The sequence below is a fragment of the Neofelis nebulosa genome, chromosome 17 (assembly GCF_028018385.1).
Source record: "Neofelis nebulosa isolate mNeoNeb1 chromosome 17, mNeoNeb1.pri, whole genome shotgun sequence".
Classification (NCBI taxonomy): domain Eukaryota; kingdom Metazoa; phylum Chordata; class Mammalia; order Carnivora; family Felidae; genus Neofelis; species Neofelis nebulosa.
In genome coordinates this window covers 7,837,399-7,855,615 of record NC_080798.1, presented here as the reverse complement: position 1 = coordinate 7,855,615, position 18,217 = coordinate 7,837,399, and the positions used below count along the sequence as shown (strand labels likewise).

The 18,217-nt window shown below is 60.7% G+C and overlaps 2 protein-coding genes across 6 annotated transcripts in view; one reads left to right on the top strand and one right to left on the bottom strand.

Moving 5' to 3' along the window:
• Positions 1-643: 643 nt before the first annotated feature.
• C17H19orf81 (chromosome 17 C19orf81 homolog) lies at positions 644-9,094 on the top strand. Its single transcript, XM_058708439.1, has 5 exons — positions 644-1,135; positions 6,071-6,143; positions 6,249-6,369; positions 7,904-8,043; positions 8,899-9,094. The coding sequence occupies exons 1-5, from the start codon at positions 913-915 to the stop codon at positions 9,092-9,094; spliced, it is 753 nt and encodes a 250-aa protein (XP_058564422.1). The 5' UTR covers positions 644-912.
• The window catches only part of SHANK1 (SH3 and multiple ankyrin repeat domains 1), a 60,164-nt gene continuing 46,744 nt past the window's right edge, over positions 4,798-18,217 (bottom strand). For 4 of the 5 annotated variants that reach the window (XM_058708290.1, XM_058708289.1, XM_058708292.1 and 1 more), the window contains 2 exons: positions 14,615-17,741; positions 4,798-12,704 (listed from right to left, as the gene is read on the bottom strand). In XM_058708290.1, coding sequence (XP_058564273.1) covers positions 11,990-12,704; positions 14,615-17,741 — 3,842 coding nt within the window. In that variant the 3' untranslated portion in view covers positions 4,798-11,989. Of the gene's footprint in view, positions 12,705-13,111; positions 13,193-14,614; positions 17,742-18,217 lie in introns of all 5 variants that reach the window. The other variant, XM_058708293.1, reaches the window with a different exon arrangement.

Here is an 18,217-nt window from a genome sequence, read left to right as displayed (position 1 = left end):
CAGAGATGGAAGGACAGACGGCATAACTAAGCAAGCCCAGTCTCTTCTCTCACAGTTCCTGCTGAGACCTCTGCAGACTGAGAAGAAAGAGTTGCCTTAGGGACACCTGCTTGGCACAGCCCTTTTACTCCTGCACTCAGGCGCAGGCGCCCCCCCCCCCAGACCGTTCTCCTCTGGATCCAGGAATCCAGGCTCTCTTTCCTTCCTCCCTTAGACCCAGAGGTCCAGGCCCCCCGACCCCCTGCTCCTTTTTCCCTCCCAGCCAGGAGATGGAACCTCCAGCCCCTCCCCCTCCCTCTGGAGGTACCATGGCAACCAGGTGCCCTGACCAGCTTTCCCCCCACCCCATATAGAATCCCATTTCTGTTTGAATCTGGCCTGTGTCTAACCAGTTCCTGCGTGAGACAGGGATGAGCGGAGGGCAAGTGGGACCAGAAAAGGGATGACAGAGGGCAGGGGAGCCAGTTATGAGAGAAGAGAGATGGATAAAGGAGGCTGGGGAGAGGTGGGGAGAGAGGTAGGGAAACAGAGAGGCAGGCTTGGGGAGAGGCAGACTCTGAAGAGGGCCGGAGGGCTGGGGAGATGGTGGGGAAACTAGCCGAGGAGTCCAGGGGGATGGAGGGAGAGAGGGGGAGAGAAGTGGGCGGGAAGAGGGCAGGGAAATCAAGGGAAAGAGTGGAGGAGAGGTGGGGAGAGATCAGGGGGAAGAGATGGGGAGAGAGTAAAAGCGGGAGGGTGGTGGAGACATGGGGAGAGAAAGAGGACCGGGGAGGGAGAGAGGCGGGGAGAGGCAGAGTCCCAAGGAGATCTGGAGAGACAGAGGAAGACACGGGAAAGTGGCAGAGAAGGAACTGGGGCACACAGCATTTGGAACTCGTTGGGTTCCCAGAGGTTAGGGGAATCCACATTCCTATGTGGTCTCAGCCTTCCAGTTCTTCCATGGTTTTCCCCCGGGGCTTCAAAGAGAAGAAGGAGGAGGCGGCCGTGGAGAGAAGGAGCTGGAGAGGGTGGGCGAGTCAGGGTTCTTCTCCCCATCCTCCTGAGACATCCCTCACCCGCCTTCCCAGGATGCTGCAAGAGGTGGAGACCCTGTGCTCCTCCACCACCGGCAACCCCAGCATGCACAGGGAGGCAGGTACTGAGCCTTGTGAGTGCGTGGGTGGGGGGGGGGGCGGGCAGGGTGGATTTCCTTCGTCCGTGCACTGTGTGGTAACATTGGCTTGCAGTGTGGCCTTAAGCGAATCACTGGCCTACCAGAGAGCCATCCCAGACTCCGATGTTGACCACATTCCTGGGTGGCACCCTTTGGCCCTTAGATCATATGTCTCATGAACCTTTGCGGTTCCCGGGCCGATGGTCTGGACCCAGAACTACATTTCCCATGAGCCTCTGGGGCCTTAACAACTCTTCTGAGGCTGTGGTCTCCCTAGGTGCTCTGCCCTGGTCCCTCACGCTCCCCTTTTCTCCCTCACTGAGCTCAGCAGCTAACCCCAAAGCCGCTCCTCCTCCGTCCTGCCCACCTTCAGTGGTCCCACTGCCAACATGGCCAGTGGGCTAGACCCCAGGTACTGCCCACCCCCACTTCCGCCCACAGCCTTTGGTCCCCAGCCCCATCTTCCTGCCCGCTCCCGTTGCCCTGTCTCCCTGCCTTTCCATCCCCACAGCCCCAACTCAGGTCTTGTCCTCTTCGTCTTTCCCTATCTAACTCCCGGTCTCCGGTTTCTCTCCTCAAGCCCATCCCCCATTTGGCTTCTGGGGGGTCATCTGACTGCCAGCACTGACCCTGTCCCTCCTCTGCTCACACCCCCCCTTCCTTCTCCAACACTTCTGGGATGGAGTCCCAGCCCTTCAGCCTCAGACCCTGGGTGGTGGGCCACAAGCTGACAACTTCAGGCTCGTGCTCCAGGGCTCCCTACTTGCCCCCTACACACGTCATTCACTCATTCATTCATTCATTCATTCATTCACTCAATCAATATGTATTGGGGATGCATTTGGCTAGCATGTAATAAAAATTGGACTTAGTGTAGAAGAAAGAATAGGAGAGCCACCATCACTCAAAAGGAAGCCTGGAAGTGGGGTGGGGTTTGGGTCTGGTAGAGTCAGCAGCTCAATGATGTCATTGAGAACCCAGCTTTTATTTCCCTATGTTTTAGTCCAGGATGTATCTCCCTTGCACACCAGCCTGCTTACCTCATGGCCACGAAATGGCTGCCACAGCTCCAGGCATCACTTGCAGAGGGTTGTTCGTCTTAAAAGCCCCCACATGATCCCTCCTCACGTCTTTTTGGTCAGCACTCAGTCACCCACTCACTTTGTCTCGACCCCTGGCAAAAAAATTATCATGATTATTTTAGTCAGCGGTCCTCAACTCTGGCCCTACATAAGGTGGGAGGATTTAAAACCAAAACATCTATACCCAAACCCGCGTCAGATCCAACTTAACCAGAATCTCTAGGACTTGGGTCCTTGCACCCATAGTTTTTGAATGCTTGCCAGGTGATTGCAACAAACAGTAAGAGTTGCAAGGCATTGGTTCAAACTGGATGGGATGCCTTCGGAGAAGGGAGAGTGGGGAGCCTCCCCTGAGCTGCATGGACGAGGGATGGACACTTCTCAAACGGGAGGGAAGAAGAATGGGAATGGCTGAGTGGGTGTCTTTTTAGTGTCTTTGAAGGCCTGTTTTCCTTTGGAGATCCCTGCCCCACATCATCTCTAATCGGGACTGAGGCATCGGCCTGACAAATATAATTTATGTTTGGCTCCAGAAAAGTTGAGTGGAACTGAGTTGACGAGTTGGCCAGTTTTGTAGATCAATATTTGTTCATTTCAGCTTTGTGGCTTTCTTGGTGGTACTTTGGGACGAGTGACACTTTTTAACTTACCAGGTTGGCATCAGCCGACAGAAAGCCGGTGGCAGGATGCCTGGGTGGTTCAGTCAGTGAAGCGTCTGACTCTTGATTTCAGCTCAGGTCATGATCTCACGGTTTGTGAGATGGAGTCCCACGTAGAGCTCTGTGCTGACACGTAGAGCCTGCTTGGGATTCTCTCTCTCTCTCTCTCTCTCTCTCTCTCTCTCTCTCTGGCTCTCTGCCCCTCCCCCACTCACACTCTCTCTGTCTCTCTCAAAATAAATAAATGAAAGAGAGAAAGAAAGAAAGAAAGCCAGCCCGTGGGTCCCAAGCGCTTTGCAATAAATGCTTCTTAGCTTGGGGCTGAAGAGAAGTCTGAGAAGTTCCTGCGGATGGCCATATTCTCTTGTGCTTAAAGACCTTAGTCCCTGGTGGTCCTCTGCATAGACATCTTTTTCCTGCCATTTCTTTATTTGGCAAGCTCCTCCTTATCCCCAGGTCTTACTGTAGACATTACCTCCTCCGGGAAGCCTCCCCTGATTGCCCCTAGACTGGGCTTCCCTTTCACCTTGTGACACCGCCGCTGTAGCTCGTATTGCCCTTTGCACTGACTGCTTCCTCCACCAGACTGGGACCTTTTGGAGGGTAGAGCACATTGTCTAGATGAGAGTGGAGGACAGACAGCAGACTGGGGAGACTGAGAACACAGGGTCTGGATCCAGACGCCTGGATTTTTATCCTGATTCTATCACTTACGGCTGCGTGACCTTGGGCAGGTCACGTAATCTTTCTACGCCTCCGTTTCATCAGAAAGTAGTCGTGAGGATGCAGCGGAAAACACTTTTGAAAGTGGTTGGCTTTTTATTTTAAAGTAAGCTCTACGCCCAATGTGGGGCTTGCACTCAAAACCCCGAGATCAAGAATTGCCATGCTTTCCCGACTGAACCAGCCAGGTGCCCTGAGTGCTTGGCTTTTTAAAAGGGATTGTAAACATATATGGGGCGCCTGGCTGGCTCAGTTGGTTAGGCGCCCGACTCTTGGTTGCGGCTCCGGTCATGATCTCACGGTTCACGAGTTCAAGCCCCACATCAGGCTCTGTGCTGACAGCGCAGAGCCTGCTTGGGATTCTCTTTCTCTCCCTGTCTCTCACTCTGCCCTTCCCCTGCTCTCTCTCTCTCTCTCTCTCTCTCTCTCTCTCTGTCTCTCAAAATAAATACATAAAATAAAAATAAATAAATAAAAAGGCCTGTAAACATAGAGCTATTATTGTTATTCCATGGATGGATCTGTAGGGATCGCGGTGTTGGAGGGGTGTAGGGGAGGCCAGTATAGCTTGGAGAAGGCAACAGGGGTTACCGCATGCAGGGCCCGCGCTTCTCAAAGGGGATCTTGCTAAAATGCAGATTCTGATCCCATAGGTCTGGGGTGGACCCCACAATGCTGCGTCTCAAACAAGGTGCGGCTCCCCAGATCACGCACTGAGGCGCAAGTCCCTGCCTCGGGGAGGACTTTATTCTGAAGGCGAGAGAAAGCCGCTGGTGGTTTGTGAGCGAGGGGCGCGGAGATGGAAAGATCGTCCCAGCTGCCCTGCGCAAACAGATGGGAAGGTGGAGGATGGGGACCAGAGAAGGGGATTTCCGATGGTACAAGCTGAGCTATGTCAACACCCCGAAAGGCAAAGACCGCCAGGAGCATAGCTGTGACATAGCCGTGTGCTGGAGACAGCCTGTCCCTGCTCGCAAGAGCCGATTGTTAAGGTTTGCAAGCTGGTTGTTAAAACCGCGGGGAGCATGAAATTGGTCATGGTGGGTATATTGACAGCGTGAAAACTGGCAAATGCTACAATCTGTGTGTGTGTGAGAGAGACAGAGAGACGACAGAGAGACAGAGAGACAGAGAGACAGGGAGCGTGACATTAATGAAACATTTGAGAGCGAGAAAGAGATTAATTAAACATTTACCAGCACACCACTGAGTTTATTGGCTTGTACCGAGGGAGTCCCTAACACACGGAATGCCCTAGGAGGGGCTGTTAGGTTAGGTGACTTTGGGAGCCCTCGGGGGAGCAGGCTTGGGATGCTGGCAGGAAGTGGAGGCAAGTCTGTGACGCAGGAGGAATGAACCGCGCTAACACCGTGGGCGGGAACGAAGCAGCATCAGCTCTAAACCAAGCGGAGGCACTTTGGTCATTTTGTGGTTCGGGCGGTGTTCATGTTCTGTCGTGTTGAGACGAGGCTCCGGAGTGGCCTTATTTTTATCTCGGCCCGCCCTGGTCACAGAGAGGCCTCGGCTGACGTTGGTGCTCCGTGAAATTGTTTATGGCCGGCAGGAGCGTGATCAGCGTCACGACCTGCTCTCTGTTCGGCTGCCCCAACAAAGAGACACCCCCAAACGCAATGGCGTTAAGACGAGAGCGCGACAGGGGATCAGGCGGTCCGGCTTGCTGGGACATCCCAGCCGCATGAGATGACGCGGGGACCCGGGTTCCCGCCGCATTGTTGCTCTAGCCTCGCGGAAGCTGGCTCGTCGCCACGGTCACGCTTCCGTCCGAGGGAAGGGGCAGCGAGTCCAACAAATGAGCCCAAAGTTGCACCCCTCCCTCCCCCAACACCGTCGGCGAGAACTCGCTCGCATGGCCACACGCGGCCGCAAGGGATGCTGGGAACTGATGTCTCTAGTTGGGCGGCTGTGTGCCGGGGAAAACCCGAAGACTGCAGAGGAAGGGGAAAACGGATTATGGGGGACAACTAGCGGTTGGCCACAAGAGAGACCAGTTAGTCGAGGGAGGGGTCGTCTAGAAGGGCCGATCGGCGGCTGTTGTCGGTCTGGTTGGCCTCAGGAGGCCGGTTCTGAGACGGTGAGAAAACCACACACGGGTTGAAATGGTGTTGGGGGTGCTGCGGAATGGGAAGCAAAACCGGGCGAGTCCCTCCCTCCCTCTTCCTCCTGCCTTGCAGCCCCTCTCTAGCGCCCCCTGTGGGCAGAGCCTAACGGGAACCCAGCAGTCGGAGCAGAGCAGGGGTTGGTAGAGTCCCCGCCCCGGGATCACGGACGGAGTGGATGCAGTGGGGCGTTGGGAGCTGAGAGTCAATAAATAGCCCGGTAACTGGCATAAGAGCCATTCGGGAATGGTACAGACAACACTCGGGGAAGCCCGCTGAAGCCGAATAACGTCTGAGGGGTGCGCAGGGCGGCTGACACCCGGTCTCCATCCCCAGGAGCCCTCCTTGTGGACATGGAGACCCTAGAGGAGACGCAGACTCGGAGCCTGGGCAGGCCTGTCAGATCCTCGTGAGTGGCCCCTGGTCTCATGACTTCTGATCTCAGCCCCCCTGGGGGGCGATGACAGCCCCCTCCCTGACCGCCGAGGTCCCTGCCCGCTCGCTCTCTCCCCAGGAAGCAGTACCTGCGTCAGGTCATTGCAGAATACGAGGCGCTGGACCGAGAGCTACCATGCCTCCGGAGGTTTCCCACACCGCCCGCTGCCCAGCCTCTCTGTCTGTGCATGGAGACCTCGGTGAGTGGCCCCCTGCCCCTGGGACCCCAGACCCCCAGTCTCTGCACAGCTTGGGTGGGACGATAGAAAGGGAGCAGGCTCAGAAATGAGGTGGGCAGGGCTTCAATCTAGGCTCTGCAGCTGGCCAGCTGTGGGCTCGGCACAGGACAGGTCGCTAAAAATTGGTTATGAATTTGTCAAAGGGTCAGACGTCACATTTGTCACTGATGACCTGGGAGGGGCAGAGAGAGCGGGAGAACAAGGGGCAGAGAAGGGCTGAGGCTGAAAGGCAGGTGTCCCAGGGGCACCTGGGTGACTCGGTTGGTTAAGTGTCCGACTTCTGCTCAGGTCACGATCTCACGGTTTGTGAGTTCGAGCCCCGCGTTGGGCTCTATGCTGACAGCTCAGAGCCTGGAGCCTGCTTCAGATTCTGTGTCTCCCTCTCTCTCTGCTTCTCCCCTGCTCACGCTCTGCCTCTCTCTCACTCTCTCAAAAATAAACATTAAAAATTTAAATTAAAAAAAAAAAAAACAAAAACAAAGGAAGGCCAGTGACCTGCTAATCGATCCTATGCAATTCTGTTAAGTTTGCAAATACAGCAGAGACTCAAGATGAAACCCATGTCTTGGGCAGATTCGGTGAACCGGTCATTCCTGGTACAAATCCTTTGGCAATCGCTGCCATCGGTCAGCAGAGGTATCTGTTAGGTTCTCGCTCAAAAGTTACCCGAGAAGAGCTGACCTTAATGGGACGCTTCCCGTGTTTCAGGCACTGGTCTCAGACGCACTCCCTCAGGTGATCTGTGTGACTTTACCCCAACACAGAGATTGTTGTCCTTGTTCTAGGAGCTCATTCCGAGCCCATCCCTCCTCTTCTTTGTGGCTTTGGACAGGGGACCCCGCCTCCTCCTCACATACATGGCACAGCTTGCCTTCCTGGAGGTGACCGATGTCATGATGTCACCCTATTTTCTCAGCAATTTTATATGTTCTGATGATGGGATATCACCTTCTGGATGGTAATCTCACGCTAAAAATGTGGTTAGTGATCAATACGTTTCCGAATGACAAGTCAAACCCCCTATGACCCTTACTGTTATTATTATTATTTTTTGCAACCGGACATTCCTTAAAATGCTGATAGGAACATAAACGGAAACGTGTACAACTTAAATCCTTGCGGGATCTTTAAGAGCCGCTAAAAGTCTGTCATCCAATGCAGGTTGCTGGAAAAGTTTTTGGTAGATTGGTAAAGTTGACCAAATTGGCGAATTATTTAAGCCAACTGCTCATTGACTACTGGCAAATCCGCCTGGTGAGAACTGATATTTTTGGAGAATGACCTAGAATGACAGTTGATGCTTTTCTACCTGAGAGATACCTGTTCTCCCGGGTCTGACTAGAGCGATAGGCTCCCGAGATAGAGTGTGAAGCTTGCCTCTCAAATGTCACCTGGGATTCTGGCAGCTTCTACAGGTGGGTCTAAGGTGGGGGCTTCCGGAACCTTGCTGCCCACGAGCGTCACATGCTGAGGCGCTCTCTCCTGACTCCTCCAGCCAGAGGAGGACTTTACCCATCTGGAGGTGCTGGAGGCTCTGGAGGCCGAGTTACCCGGAGCCATGGAGAGCGGGCGCGTGACCAGTATCCGTTTTGAAAATACGAACGTCATCTGTGGGACGGCGGGGTGCCGGGACAGGTGAGTTTGTGGCGGATCCCAGGCTGGGAGCGACCGGGAAGGGCCTGGCGGCGGGGAGCAGGTTGCGCCGCCTGGAGTGGAGGAGGTGAGGGGTGTGGCCTAGGGAGGTGGAGGGAGGGGCGGAGCCAGAGCCAAGGCGCCGAGTCCCACTCGGGGCCGGGAAGGGAAGGAGAGCCGGACTGAGTGTGGAAGCACCGGATTTGGGTCCGGCTGGTGGTGAAAGTGCGGGACGACGGGGCAGAGTGTGAGAACCGGGAAGGGGCGGAGCCGAGAGTGAGCGCAGGGCGGGGGCAGGGCCAGGTGAGATCAGAGAGCAGGCGGGATCTGGAGTGAGGAAATGGACTTCGAGGGACCCAGGTGGTGACCTGGACGGATAAAACCGAAGCGTGGGGTCGGAGCCTGGGAAGGCGGCTATGAGGGGGCGGAGCCTGGGCCGAGCACATTGGAAGAGTGGGGCCAGGAGGGATCGGGTGGGCAAGGGACCTGGAGGGTCGGGTTGGGGGCGGGACCGGGAGACACCTAAATCTGGGGACGCGCCTGAGACTCACTGAGGGGGCGGGACCGGACAAAGAAAGGGACGGGCCCTGGAGCGGCGGTTCGAAAAGACGGGGAGCCTCGACAGACGACGACCAGGGGACAGAATTAGATTGAGAGAAGACGGGACCTAGAACGACCCGTGCGAGGGTCGAAGTCCGGGTGGACCTCGGCGAGAGGTCAGGGCTGCCGAGGGGTTTCGGGACAGAGTGACGGGATGAGGAACCCGAGTGGGTAAACGAACAGGGACCAGGCAGGGACCACCAGCGATTCCCTTCGGTCTCCGCCCCGTCCCTGTCCTCTTGGCCCCACCCCTCGCAGGTGGCTCATCACGGTCGCGGACTTCCAGACTCGCTCGCGTCTGCTGCGCTGCGGCCTCCGCCTCCGCGGGCTCGGGCACCCGCTGGTGCGCCACGACGAGCTGCTGCTGGCCGATTACCGCCTGCACCTGCGCCGCTCCCTGGTCCGGCGGCGCATGCTCGAGGCCCTGGGGGCGGAGCCGACCGCGGAAGTCTAACGCTCGGGGGGCGGGCCCCGGCTGCGCTCGCACGCCGCCCGGCTGGCTCGGGCTACCCACCCGGAACCCTCGAGGGTAGGGGGCGTTGCCTCCCCAGGAAGGAGGCGGGGCCGGCTCGAGGGGGGTGGATACTGTGAGTTTAATTATAAAGAATGACCTGGTACAAAAGCCATTTCTCTCTGCAAAATCTTGGTGGGGAGTCAGGGCGAGGGAGGTGATGGGGGGGGGGGGTAGGGATGAACCCCCGTAGTATAATCCCGCCTCCCTCATCTTCCCCCAGTCCCTGCGAACGGACGCCTGGGTCCCGATCCCTTGAGGGATGAACTGAGAGGCTCGCGAGAGGGAAGACCCGGGTGGGCGCCGGGGGCTTTCAACCCATGCCAATCCCTGTCTCAGCGAGAACCTGACGTCCTCATCCTCCCCCCTCCTTTCTTCTTCTCCCACCCCCCTTGGAAGACAATTCTCGGGCTTTTATTTCAGGTTTTTTTTCTGGATTTTTGTTGTTGTTGTTGTTGTTGTGTGTGTGTGTTCTAGGGTTTTTTTTTTTTTTTTGTATTTTGTATTTTCATTATTGTTCCTCTTTTTGCTTTATCCTCTCCACCCCGCGCTGCCCCATCCAGTCCCTTCCCCACCCCCCACCCCGACCTCTCCTCCCCCCCTCCCCACCCCCTACACCCTCCCCAACCCCGCGGCACCCATCCAGAATGAACAAGCCCTTGATAGACGGGCGCCGCGCAGGCCCCCTGCGGACGGGGGGCATCCGACAAGGGGGAGGGGGCGGGTAGGGGTCCAGCGCGACCTCTGCCCCCCTCCTTGCCATCCCTCCCCCCTCCCACGACCCTCCCACATGGTTCCCCGCAGATCCCTGACGTGGTGAGGGGAGAGGGCTGCAAGCACCCTCCCCCCATGGACGGAGCGCCCCCCCCTGGGGGGGTAGGGGGCAGCAGAGGGGGAATGGGCTTGGGGAAAGGAGGGGGAGCTCCCTTCTTTGGCAGCTGAACATGGGGGGGGGGACCTGAGGGCGATGCCCTCCCCCCTTTACCCACAGTAGGAGAGGGGGCTTCTCAGGGGAAGGGGTGGCTTAAAGTTCCCAAGCCCCAGGAATAAAGGGAGTGGGGGTGGGGGAGCGTGCAGGAAGGAACAGCCATGCTGGAGGGAGAGGGAGTTTCTCTGAGAGAAAGAAAGGTTGGGGGGGGGGGGTCTTCGTGCAAAATGGATGGAGAGATGGTCCAGGAAGAACTAGGAAGAGCGAGACGAGAGAGGGTGTACAAGAAGTCACAGACTGGAGCAGGGAGAAGAGGAAGAATGGAGGCCACAGTGAGCAACAAGGGGGCTTGCCTAGGGTCTTCTCTGGCCAGAAGGAGAAAGGAGTGTGGAGAGGGAAGAAAACAGGCAGGGTCAGAAGGTCTGCACGAGCTGTTCCTCCACAGGAACAAGAAGTAAGGATGCTCGGAAAAGCGGGGATAGCTCAGCCCCAGAGTGTGTGGACGGAGACACGTGTGCAGAAGGAGAGAGGTGGTAGGGTTCCCCCGGGGAGATGGAAAAAGTCACCCAGGAGCCGGCGAGGACAAGCAGACATTCGAGAATGAGTGTGCAGCAAAGCCACGGCGTGCAGGAACATTGTCAGAGGAAGGACCCGGCTTCGCGAGAGCAGTGAGAGAGCTGCAGAGGCTGTGTGCAAGAGTGAGGGTGGGAGAAAGTGCACAAAAGAGAATGAAGCAGGACAGAGATCTGGAAAAGAAGGGTGCAAGGGAACGGGGCGGGGGGCGGGGGCTGGCTGGCGAAGAGGAAGGGAATGAGCATTTGAAAGACAAGCAGTTCGGGGGGGGGGGGGGGGGAGGTGTACGAGATGTGCAAGAAATGACAGTGTGAGAAGGGGGGGGGGCAGGGAGGTGCAGGGGAGTGTCCCTGCAACAGGGACAGGCAGGTGGAGTAGAAACGTGGGGGTTCAAGAAGGGGCTAATGCTTAAACAGAATGGATGGAAGCGTGTCAGGAAAAGTGCACGGGACAGCAAGTGTGCAAAAGCTGAACAAAGGCAGGTGTGCTCCGGAGAATAAGTATGCGTGCACAGAGTGTGGGAGGGGGTGGGGGAAGGGGTGTCCCAAGTGTGTCTGCAGCAAGGGTTTAGAGATTTTCAGAAGTGAGGTGTGCACGGGAGGGCACCAAGGACAAGAGTCTGAGAGAGTAAAGGTACGGAATGTGGCAGAAGAGAAGAAATGCAATGTGGGCTAGGGAAAGCGGGGGGGGGGAGGGGGGGGTCGGTGTTTGAGCGCTGAGAGGGCCTCGCGAGCCGGAAGCGAAGGCGGAGTGTGCAAGACAGCGAGAGGGCAAATTTGTGCAAAATTGTAGCCCGGGGAGAAGAGAGAGGCAAGCAGGCGTGCAAAGGGGCGTGCAAGAGGCCGGGGTGGGGGGCTGCTGTGTGTGTGTGCTGGGGAGGGGGGAGGGTGGGGAGAGCCCAGGGGCCTGGAGGGGGGGGGAAGGGTTGTTAGAGGAGCGGCAGGTGGTGGAATCTGAGGGCACCCCCTTCCCCTGCGGCCGGGGGACAAACCCCATCCAATCAGGCTCAGGGCTGACCCCCTATGGCTCTGTCTGTTCCCCCTCCCCAGAACCGACCCTTCCCTCCTTCTCCATCCCCCTCTGCGATTTCCTCCATCACCACCCCCCCTGCTCCCTGCTTCACACACAGTCTTGTGTCAGCTGCCCCCTCCTGTGAGGTGCAAATGTCTGGCCGGGGATCTGGCCAACCGGTGACCTCCGGCCTTGGGAGACGAGGGCAGGGCGCAGTTCTAGCAGAGTCCCTGGCCCAGGGGAGATAATGACGGTCAGGGGTCAGAGGTTAAGAGGCCAGTAGGCTCAAGGGTTCTGTGGACGGGCTGGTCCGTCCAGGCCAGCCATCACCTCTCCAGGAAAAATTTGAGAGCCCGGTCGATGTTCATGCGGTGGCCCACCCTGGTCACGCCCAGATCGACGTAATCTTCCTTGGTCAAGGCGGGCAGATGGGAGCCATCGATCTCGTGGTCCAGGAACTGTGCTCGGTGCTCAGCCAAGCCCAGCCACTCGAGCCAATCAGCCACGTCGAACTTGGTCCAGAACCCCAGAGGTTTAGCGCCGAAGGGCTTGTCCGGGGGCAGCGAAAGCAGGCGGGTTGGTGAGAGGGAGCGGGAGGCCCCTGACAAGGCTCCACCAAGCCCCCCGGACATCCCGGGGTGTGGTGGCACAAAGACGGGGGCGAAAGGGTCAGCGGAGCCTCCTGCCCCTCCGGTTGGGGAGCCACGGATGTCAAAGAGGCCCGGGTACAAGGGTCCAGAAGGCAGGATGGGCAGGGACGAGGGCCTGGGCGCAGGGCTGACCTTGTGCTCCGAGGCGGGCAGCAGTGAGGGGCTGGGGGCCCGGCGGAGCAGAGGCGGCCGCATCTCGAACTCCACGCCCTGGAGGTGGCGGGTGGACGTGGAGGAGGAGGCTGAGGGTGACGTGGCCCCCGGAGCTGCAGCGGCGGAAGGGGAGACCCCAGTTCCCGTGGGGAGTGGCGGCAGAGGTGGTTTGGGCCAGTTCTGAAACAGGCTGCTGACGGGTTTGGAGAGGAGCGAGGGCTGGGAGTCTTCGGAGAGTCTGGAATGTGACAAGGGGGCGGGGGGGGGGGGGAGGCAGGGGGTTTGGAGGGCAGTGGCGGGGTGAGAAAGAGGCAGGGGTCAAGACACAGGGGAGAGAAGAAGAGACACCGGAGCCAGGGCGGAGAGATGGGAAGAGATAGAAGGGGCGACGGGGGCAAGACAGATGGCAGGACAGAAGTGAAGGGAGAGAAGAACGAGAGGTCAGGGAGAGGGTGACAGTCAAGAGAGATGAAAGAAAAAGAGACATTAAGTGCTAATAATAATAATCGCCACCACTCACTGATGCTCACGTGTGCCAGGCATTGTTCCAAGTGCTTTACAGGTCGCATCTCAGTTTATTCCCCAGGACAACCCTGATGCATGTTACTATTATTATCAACAGCACAGAGAGGTTAAGCCACTTGCCTAAGGACACACAGCCAGGAAGTGGCAGAGCCCGGTTATATGGCACCAAAGTCTGAGCTCTTAACCACTACTCTATACTGCCTTTTGGGGGTATGGCCAGTCACAGCAGAGTGGAAGACAGGGAGACGGTGAGAGGGGAACAAAAAGAAGGTGAGCGTTCAGGGGAGAGAGATGGAAGGGGACAGGGGACAGAGAAAGGGGGGGAGAGATGAGGAGAGGGAGATGAAAGAGAGAAGAAACAAGGGGAGAAAAAGGTTCCCCTCATCCCTTTCGCTCCCTTCGGGGACAGTCCTGCCTCAGCGCCTTTGAACTGGCCTAGCTCACTTTCCCCCAGGTGGCCATGTGATCTGCTCCCTCCCGTCCTCTAGTTTCTGTTCTTCTAGCTGGTTATTTGAGAGGCCTTCTCTAACCATCCCCCATCCCTGCCTCCTGAAACTACAAGCTCCCTGAGGGCCGGGCTCCACCTGTCTTGTCCACTGTGGGGTCCCCGTCACCCAGAAGGGCACCCAGCACATAGCAGGTGATAGTCAGTGAGGCGCCTGTCGACTAAATAGAGCGTCCTCTCCTCTACCCGGAATACTTAAAAAGAATCAACAGGTTGCCTTGGGATCTCAAAGGCCTGGTAAAACCACATTCAACTATCGCCAAAAGGGCATCGGACCCTCCAAGTTCGAGTGAGCTTTGCAGATGGACAAGGGCAAGGGTTGGATTAAGAAACCTCTCGTCACTCTCTCCGTGGGCCCGGTTCAGGAATGTGACTCCACTTTCCCTAAGACTAGGAGCTCCTAGGGACGAACTGAGCTCATTAGTTCGAACGAGCTCGAACTCAGCGGTGATCCTAGCTAAGCTAGCTGCCTTGGGAAACTTGCGCACCATCCCGCAGTTGTCCAGTTTTACTCGCTGGGCTCTGGTGAGAGGCCCCTCCCCTCCCCCCTCTCGTGTTCTAACCACAGCCCACAAGCAATCGTCTCAAAAACCCTTTTAGGTGGGTACTCTCCCGTCCCCCTTCTACGGAGGGGTGGACGCCTTTGCCTAAGGTCACGCAGTTGGGAGTCGGGGGCTGAGACCCAAGCCCAAGAAGCCCGGCTCCAGGGCCACACTCCAAACACGCTGCCCCCTAAAAGCATCTCATCTTGAGCCGCGCCGGGTTCAAGGGACTCCAAGACTTCAGGGACTGTCAGAACTGACAACCCACCATGAAAACGAGACATCGGCAAGTCGTGCTCTGGTCTCTTTTGTCAGTAACTTTTTTTGTTCCTCATGGGACGTGGGTTGCCACGGTGATGGGAAGAGACCACAAAAGCTCCTGAGATAAAGTAGCTGTGAAAGCATGCTTCTCTGGGGACAGACTTCGACAAGCCAGCCTGGTTTCTGTGTTCTCTCTGCCACCTAGGACCCTCAAAGGACACAGCTAGGGGGAAGGGAGACCCTGCTGCCCACAGCATCGGCCCCTCTGGCCTCCGTCACCAACCAGCAGCCCCCCCCCCCCGCCCCCCTGCTCACCTCTGCCGCTGCAGGGAAGAGGTCCTCTCGGGGACGTAGCTGGCTCCCCCGTGGTGGCTGTCCCCGCTTCCCCCGCTGCCTCCCCGGGCCCAGGGCAGAGCGCCACCAGCTGCCGAGGAGCCCCCAAATTGCTGAAGCTTGGAGCTGAGTTCACTGATGATGCTGGCTTTTACTGTGGCCAAGGCTGAGGCCTGAGGCTGGGCCAAGGGCCCGGGCAGGGGTGGTGGCGGTGGGCCCGGGCCCTCCTCCCAGGGCAGCAGCTTCCGAGGCAGAGAGGAGGCTGATGGCAAGGGCACCGGTGGGCCTTCTGGCTCTATAGCCACCGGACCCCCGGCCATACCCGCCGATGAGGGTCCTGTGCAACCGCTCAGGGCCAGCAGCCCATCCGTTCCAGCCCCCGTCACGGAGACCGTGGGGCTGGTGGGAGTGACAGGGTCCCGGAGTCCCCCACTAGGGCCGGGCCGCAGGCCTCCGCTGGTCCCCAGAGCCCGGCCCCGGAGCTTGGAAGGAGTCATGAGCTGCGGGGGGTACGGTGGCCCGGGAGCACCACTCCCCCCGAAGGCCTGGCCGTCCAGGTAGGCCACATACGTGTCCAGGAGCTCCGGCCCACTGGCCACACCGGCCCCGCCGCCGCCGCCGCCGCCGCCTCCGGCGCTGCCACCGCCTTCGGCAGAAAGGCTGCTCAGTGTGGACGCGCTGCTGATGGTCTCCAGCGGGTGGTCACTGCTGCTCCGACTGTCCACCTCCTCGATACCAGAATCCGTGCCAGGCGGCGGGTCGGGGCCAGGCTGTGGGGCCGGGGGAGCAGGGGCGGCCGGGGCCGGCGGGCCTGGCGGAGGGGGGTCCCCGGGAGCCACGGGGGCCCCCTGGGTCAGTGTGGCCACCTCACTGTCATAGGAAGTCAGGCTGGACGCCGTGGAGTCCAGGGTGGGAGGCGCGGCGGCCACGGCGGGCGGCGGCACGGGGGGCAACGGGGTGGTTGGGGTGGGGGGGTCCGGCAGCGGGTGGGGAGGCCCGGGTGTGAGCGGCGACTCTGGCTTCTCGAAGCTGTTGGAGAACTCCAGAGGCGGGGGCAGCGGTTCCACAAAGAGGAATTCGCCGTCTTCCACGTCCACCGAGGGAGCGGGGGGCGGCAGGACCAGCAGGGGGAGCCCGTTCTCTTCGCCGCCCCGCGGGGAGGTGGGCGAGGGCGGTACGGACCGGCGCGGGCTGGGAGGCGGAACCCCCGGCCCGTCCTCCGAGGGGGGCCCCCTTCCGCCCGCGCCGCCGGCTCTGGGCTGGCAGTTCTCGAGGAACCGCACGTGGAGGGGCAGCCGTTCCGGCTCCTCGGGGGCCCCCGACCTCCACGCCTTGCTCACCCCGGGGTGCGGGGCCGGGGGCTCGGGCCCCAGCTGCAGGAGGAGGGGCCCGACCCCGGGAGCTGTGGGGGGCAAGCGGTGCAGCAAGGAGCGTCGGGCCGCTGGAGGGCTGGCCGGAAGGGACTTCTCCTGGCTGCCCAGCCCTGCCCGGTACCCCAGCTCCCGGCGGGCGGGGTCCGGCGGTGAGGCCCCCCAGAGACGCAGCACGGGCTCGTGGTGGGCGTGGGGCGAGTGGTGGTGCGGGGTGGGCGGCGGCGCCTCGTAGCGGGGCGATGGGGGCCTTGGAGGGGGCTGGGGGGGCCCGCCGCCCTCCGAGGACTCCTTCAGCGCCCGCTCCCGGGCGGCCAGGGCCAGCCCGAGCGGGGAGGCTGGGTCCAGGGCCTTGCCGGTCAGCGGGTGGACCAGGGGTCGGGGCGGCAGGAAGCTGGTGAAGGCGCTGCTGCCCCCGCTGCCCGCGTAGGCTCGGCCCCCGGCCCCGTAGCCCCCGTACCCGACGCCGCTCCCCGCGCCCGCGGACTCCAGCCGGAGGTAGGGCTCGGCCGAGAACATGCCCTCGTCGATGGATTTGGAGTGGCGCAGCCGGGGGCCCGGGGGCGCCCCGGGGCCCAGCCCGCCGTCGCCGCCGTCCTCGTCCCCCGCGTCGGTGGAGAGGAAGAGCGTGGACCGCCGGCGGGCTTCGTTCTGCCAGCCGCCTTCCCTCCGCGCCGCGCCCACCAGGGCCGCTCCGAACTGGCTGGTGAAGTCGAGGGTGGCCGGGCCGCTGGGCGAGCCGGGGGTGGGCACCGGCGAGGGCGACGGCGGCACCGGCGACATGGCCGGGGCGGGGCTGGGCGCCGAGGAGCCCCCGCCGCCGCCGCCGCCGCCGCCGCCGCCGCCCGCGGCCTCGGGCTGGGTCGGGGGCTCCGCCTCGGTGCTGCTGCCCTGGCTGCTTCGGCCGCTGCTACTGGTGGACGGAGCCTTGATGATGATGGTGGGGATGGGGATGGAGCTCTTCTCTGAGGGCGCGGCCGCGGCGGGCGGCGGCTGCGGGGACGCCGGGGACGTGGGCGAGGGGGCGGGCGGGAGGCCGCCGCCCTTCTGGGGCTCGCCTTCGACCTTGGTCTGCTTGACCAGGGGCCCCTTGCGCCCGCGGCCCGAGCGCGCTGGCACGTACATGGCCGCGCTGGCCGCCCGGGGGGCCAGCTGGAAGTAGCGCAGGGCCGGGGCCTGGGAGGAGCCGACGCCCCCGCCCCCGCCGCCGTGGTGCGACGGGGGCGGGGCCCCCGGGGTGGGGCCGGGCCCGCCACCCCGCCAGCCGCGCAGGCTGGGCCGGGGCCCCAGGGCCAGTCGGGGTGGGGGGTCGTCGGGAGAGCCGCCCGTCTCCATCTCCGGGGGATGAGGGGGGTGGGCGTGGTGGTGGTGAGGCGGGGGGGGCGGGGCGTGATGGTGGTGGTGGGGGGGGGGCGGGTGGTGGTGGGCGGGGGGCGGGGGCCCGCTGTGGTACAGGCTCTTCTCACGGCCCCCTACACGCGTGTCGGGGGGGGAGGGCCCATCGAAGGACGCGGGGGAAGAGGCGGGGAGGGGGCCACCCGAACTGGGGTTGAAGGGCCCTCCTCTGGGGGAGGGGGTGAGGCGGCCAGAGGAGGAGGGGGCCGGAGGTGTGCTGTAGGGGGGCTCCGGCGGGGACGTGGTGGGCGGCGGAGGGATGTCCTCCGAGCCGGGCACAGACAGGCTGCGGCTGAACTTCATGGCTGGGGGTGCCAGGTAGGGTCTGTCATCTTCTGCAGCCCCTGGGAAGACACAAGGGACCCAGGAGGGTGGGGGGAGGGGGTCACAGGGCTACCAAAACTGCAGTCGCAGTGTTAGCGAAACCATTAAGAAGGAGAAAAAGAATGATGATAAGTACGACGACCCTTAGCAAGCCTACGCTGAGGACCTCACGCAAGGATTAGTCCAGAGCTTCCCCAGGTGCGACAAACGCGCTCGACCACACAGGTTGCGCGCGCACGACAGCAACCGGCAGAGGGAGCGAGGGGGGCGGGGCGGGGCGAAATTCAGCCGAACTTCCGCCCCGTGCCAGGAGGGGGCGCCTTTTTCTAACGCGCACGGAGGCACGTCAAGCGCCAGGGGTGGCTGGGGGTGAGCAAAAGTGGCTGGAGGCGAGGGGGAGAGAGGTGCCATGTCCGCGCGCGTCGCCGGAGGTTTCTTTTCATGGAGACGCAGAAAGGAAATGCCATCAGCACATCAAACCCGCGATTTCACAGAC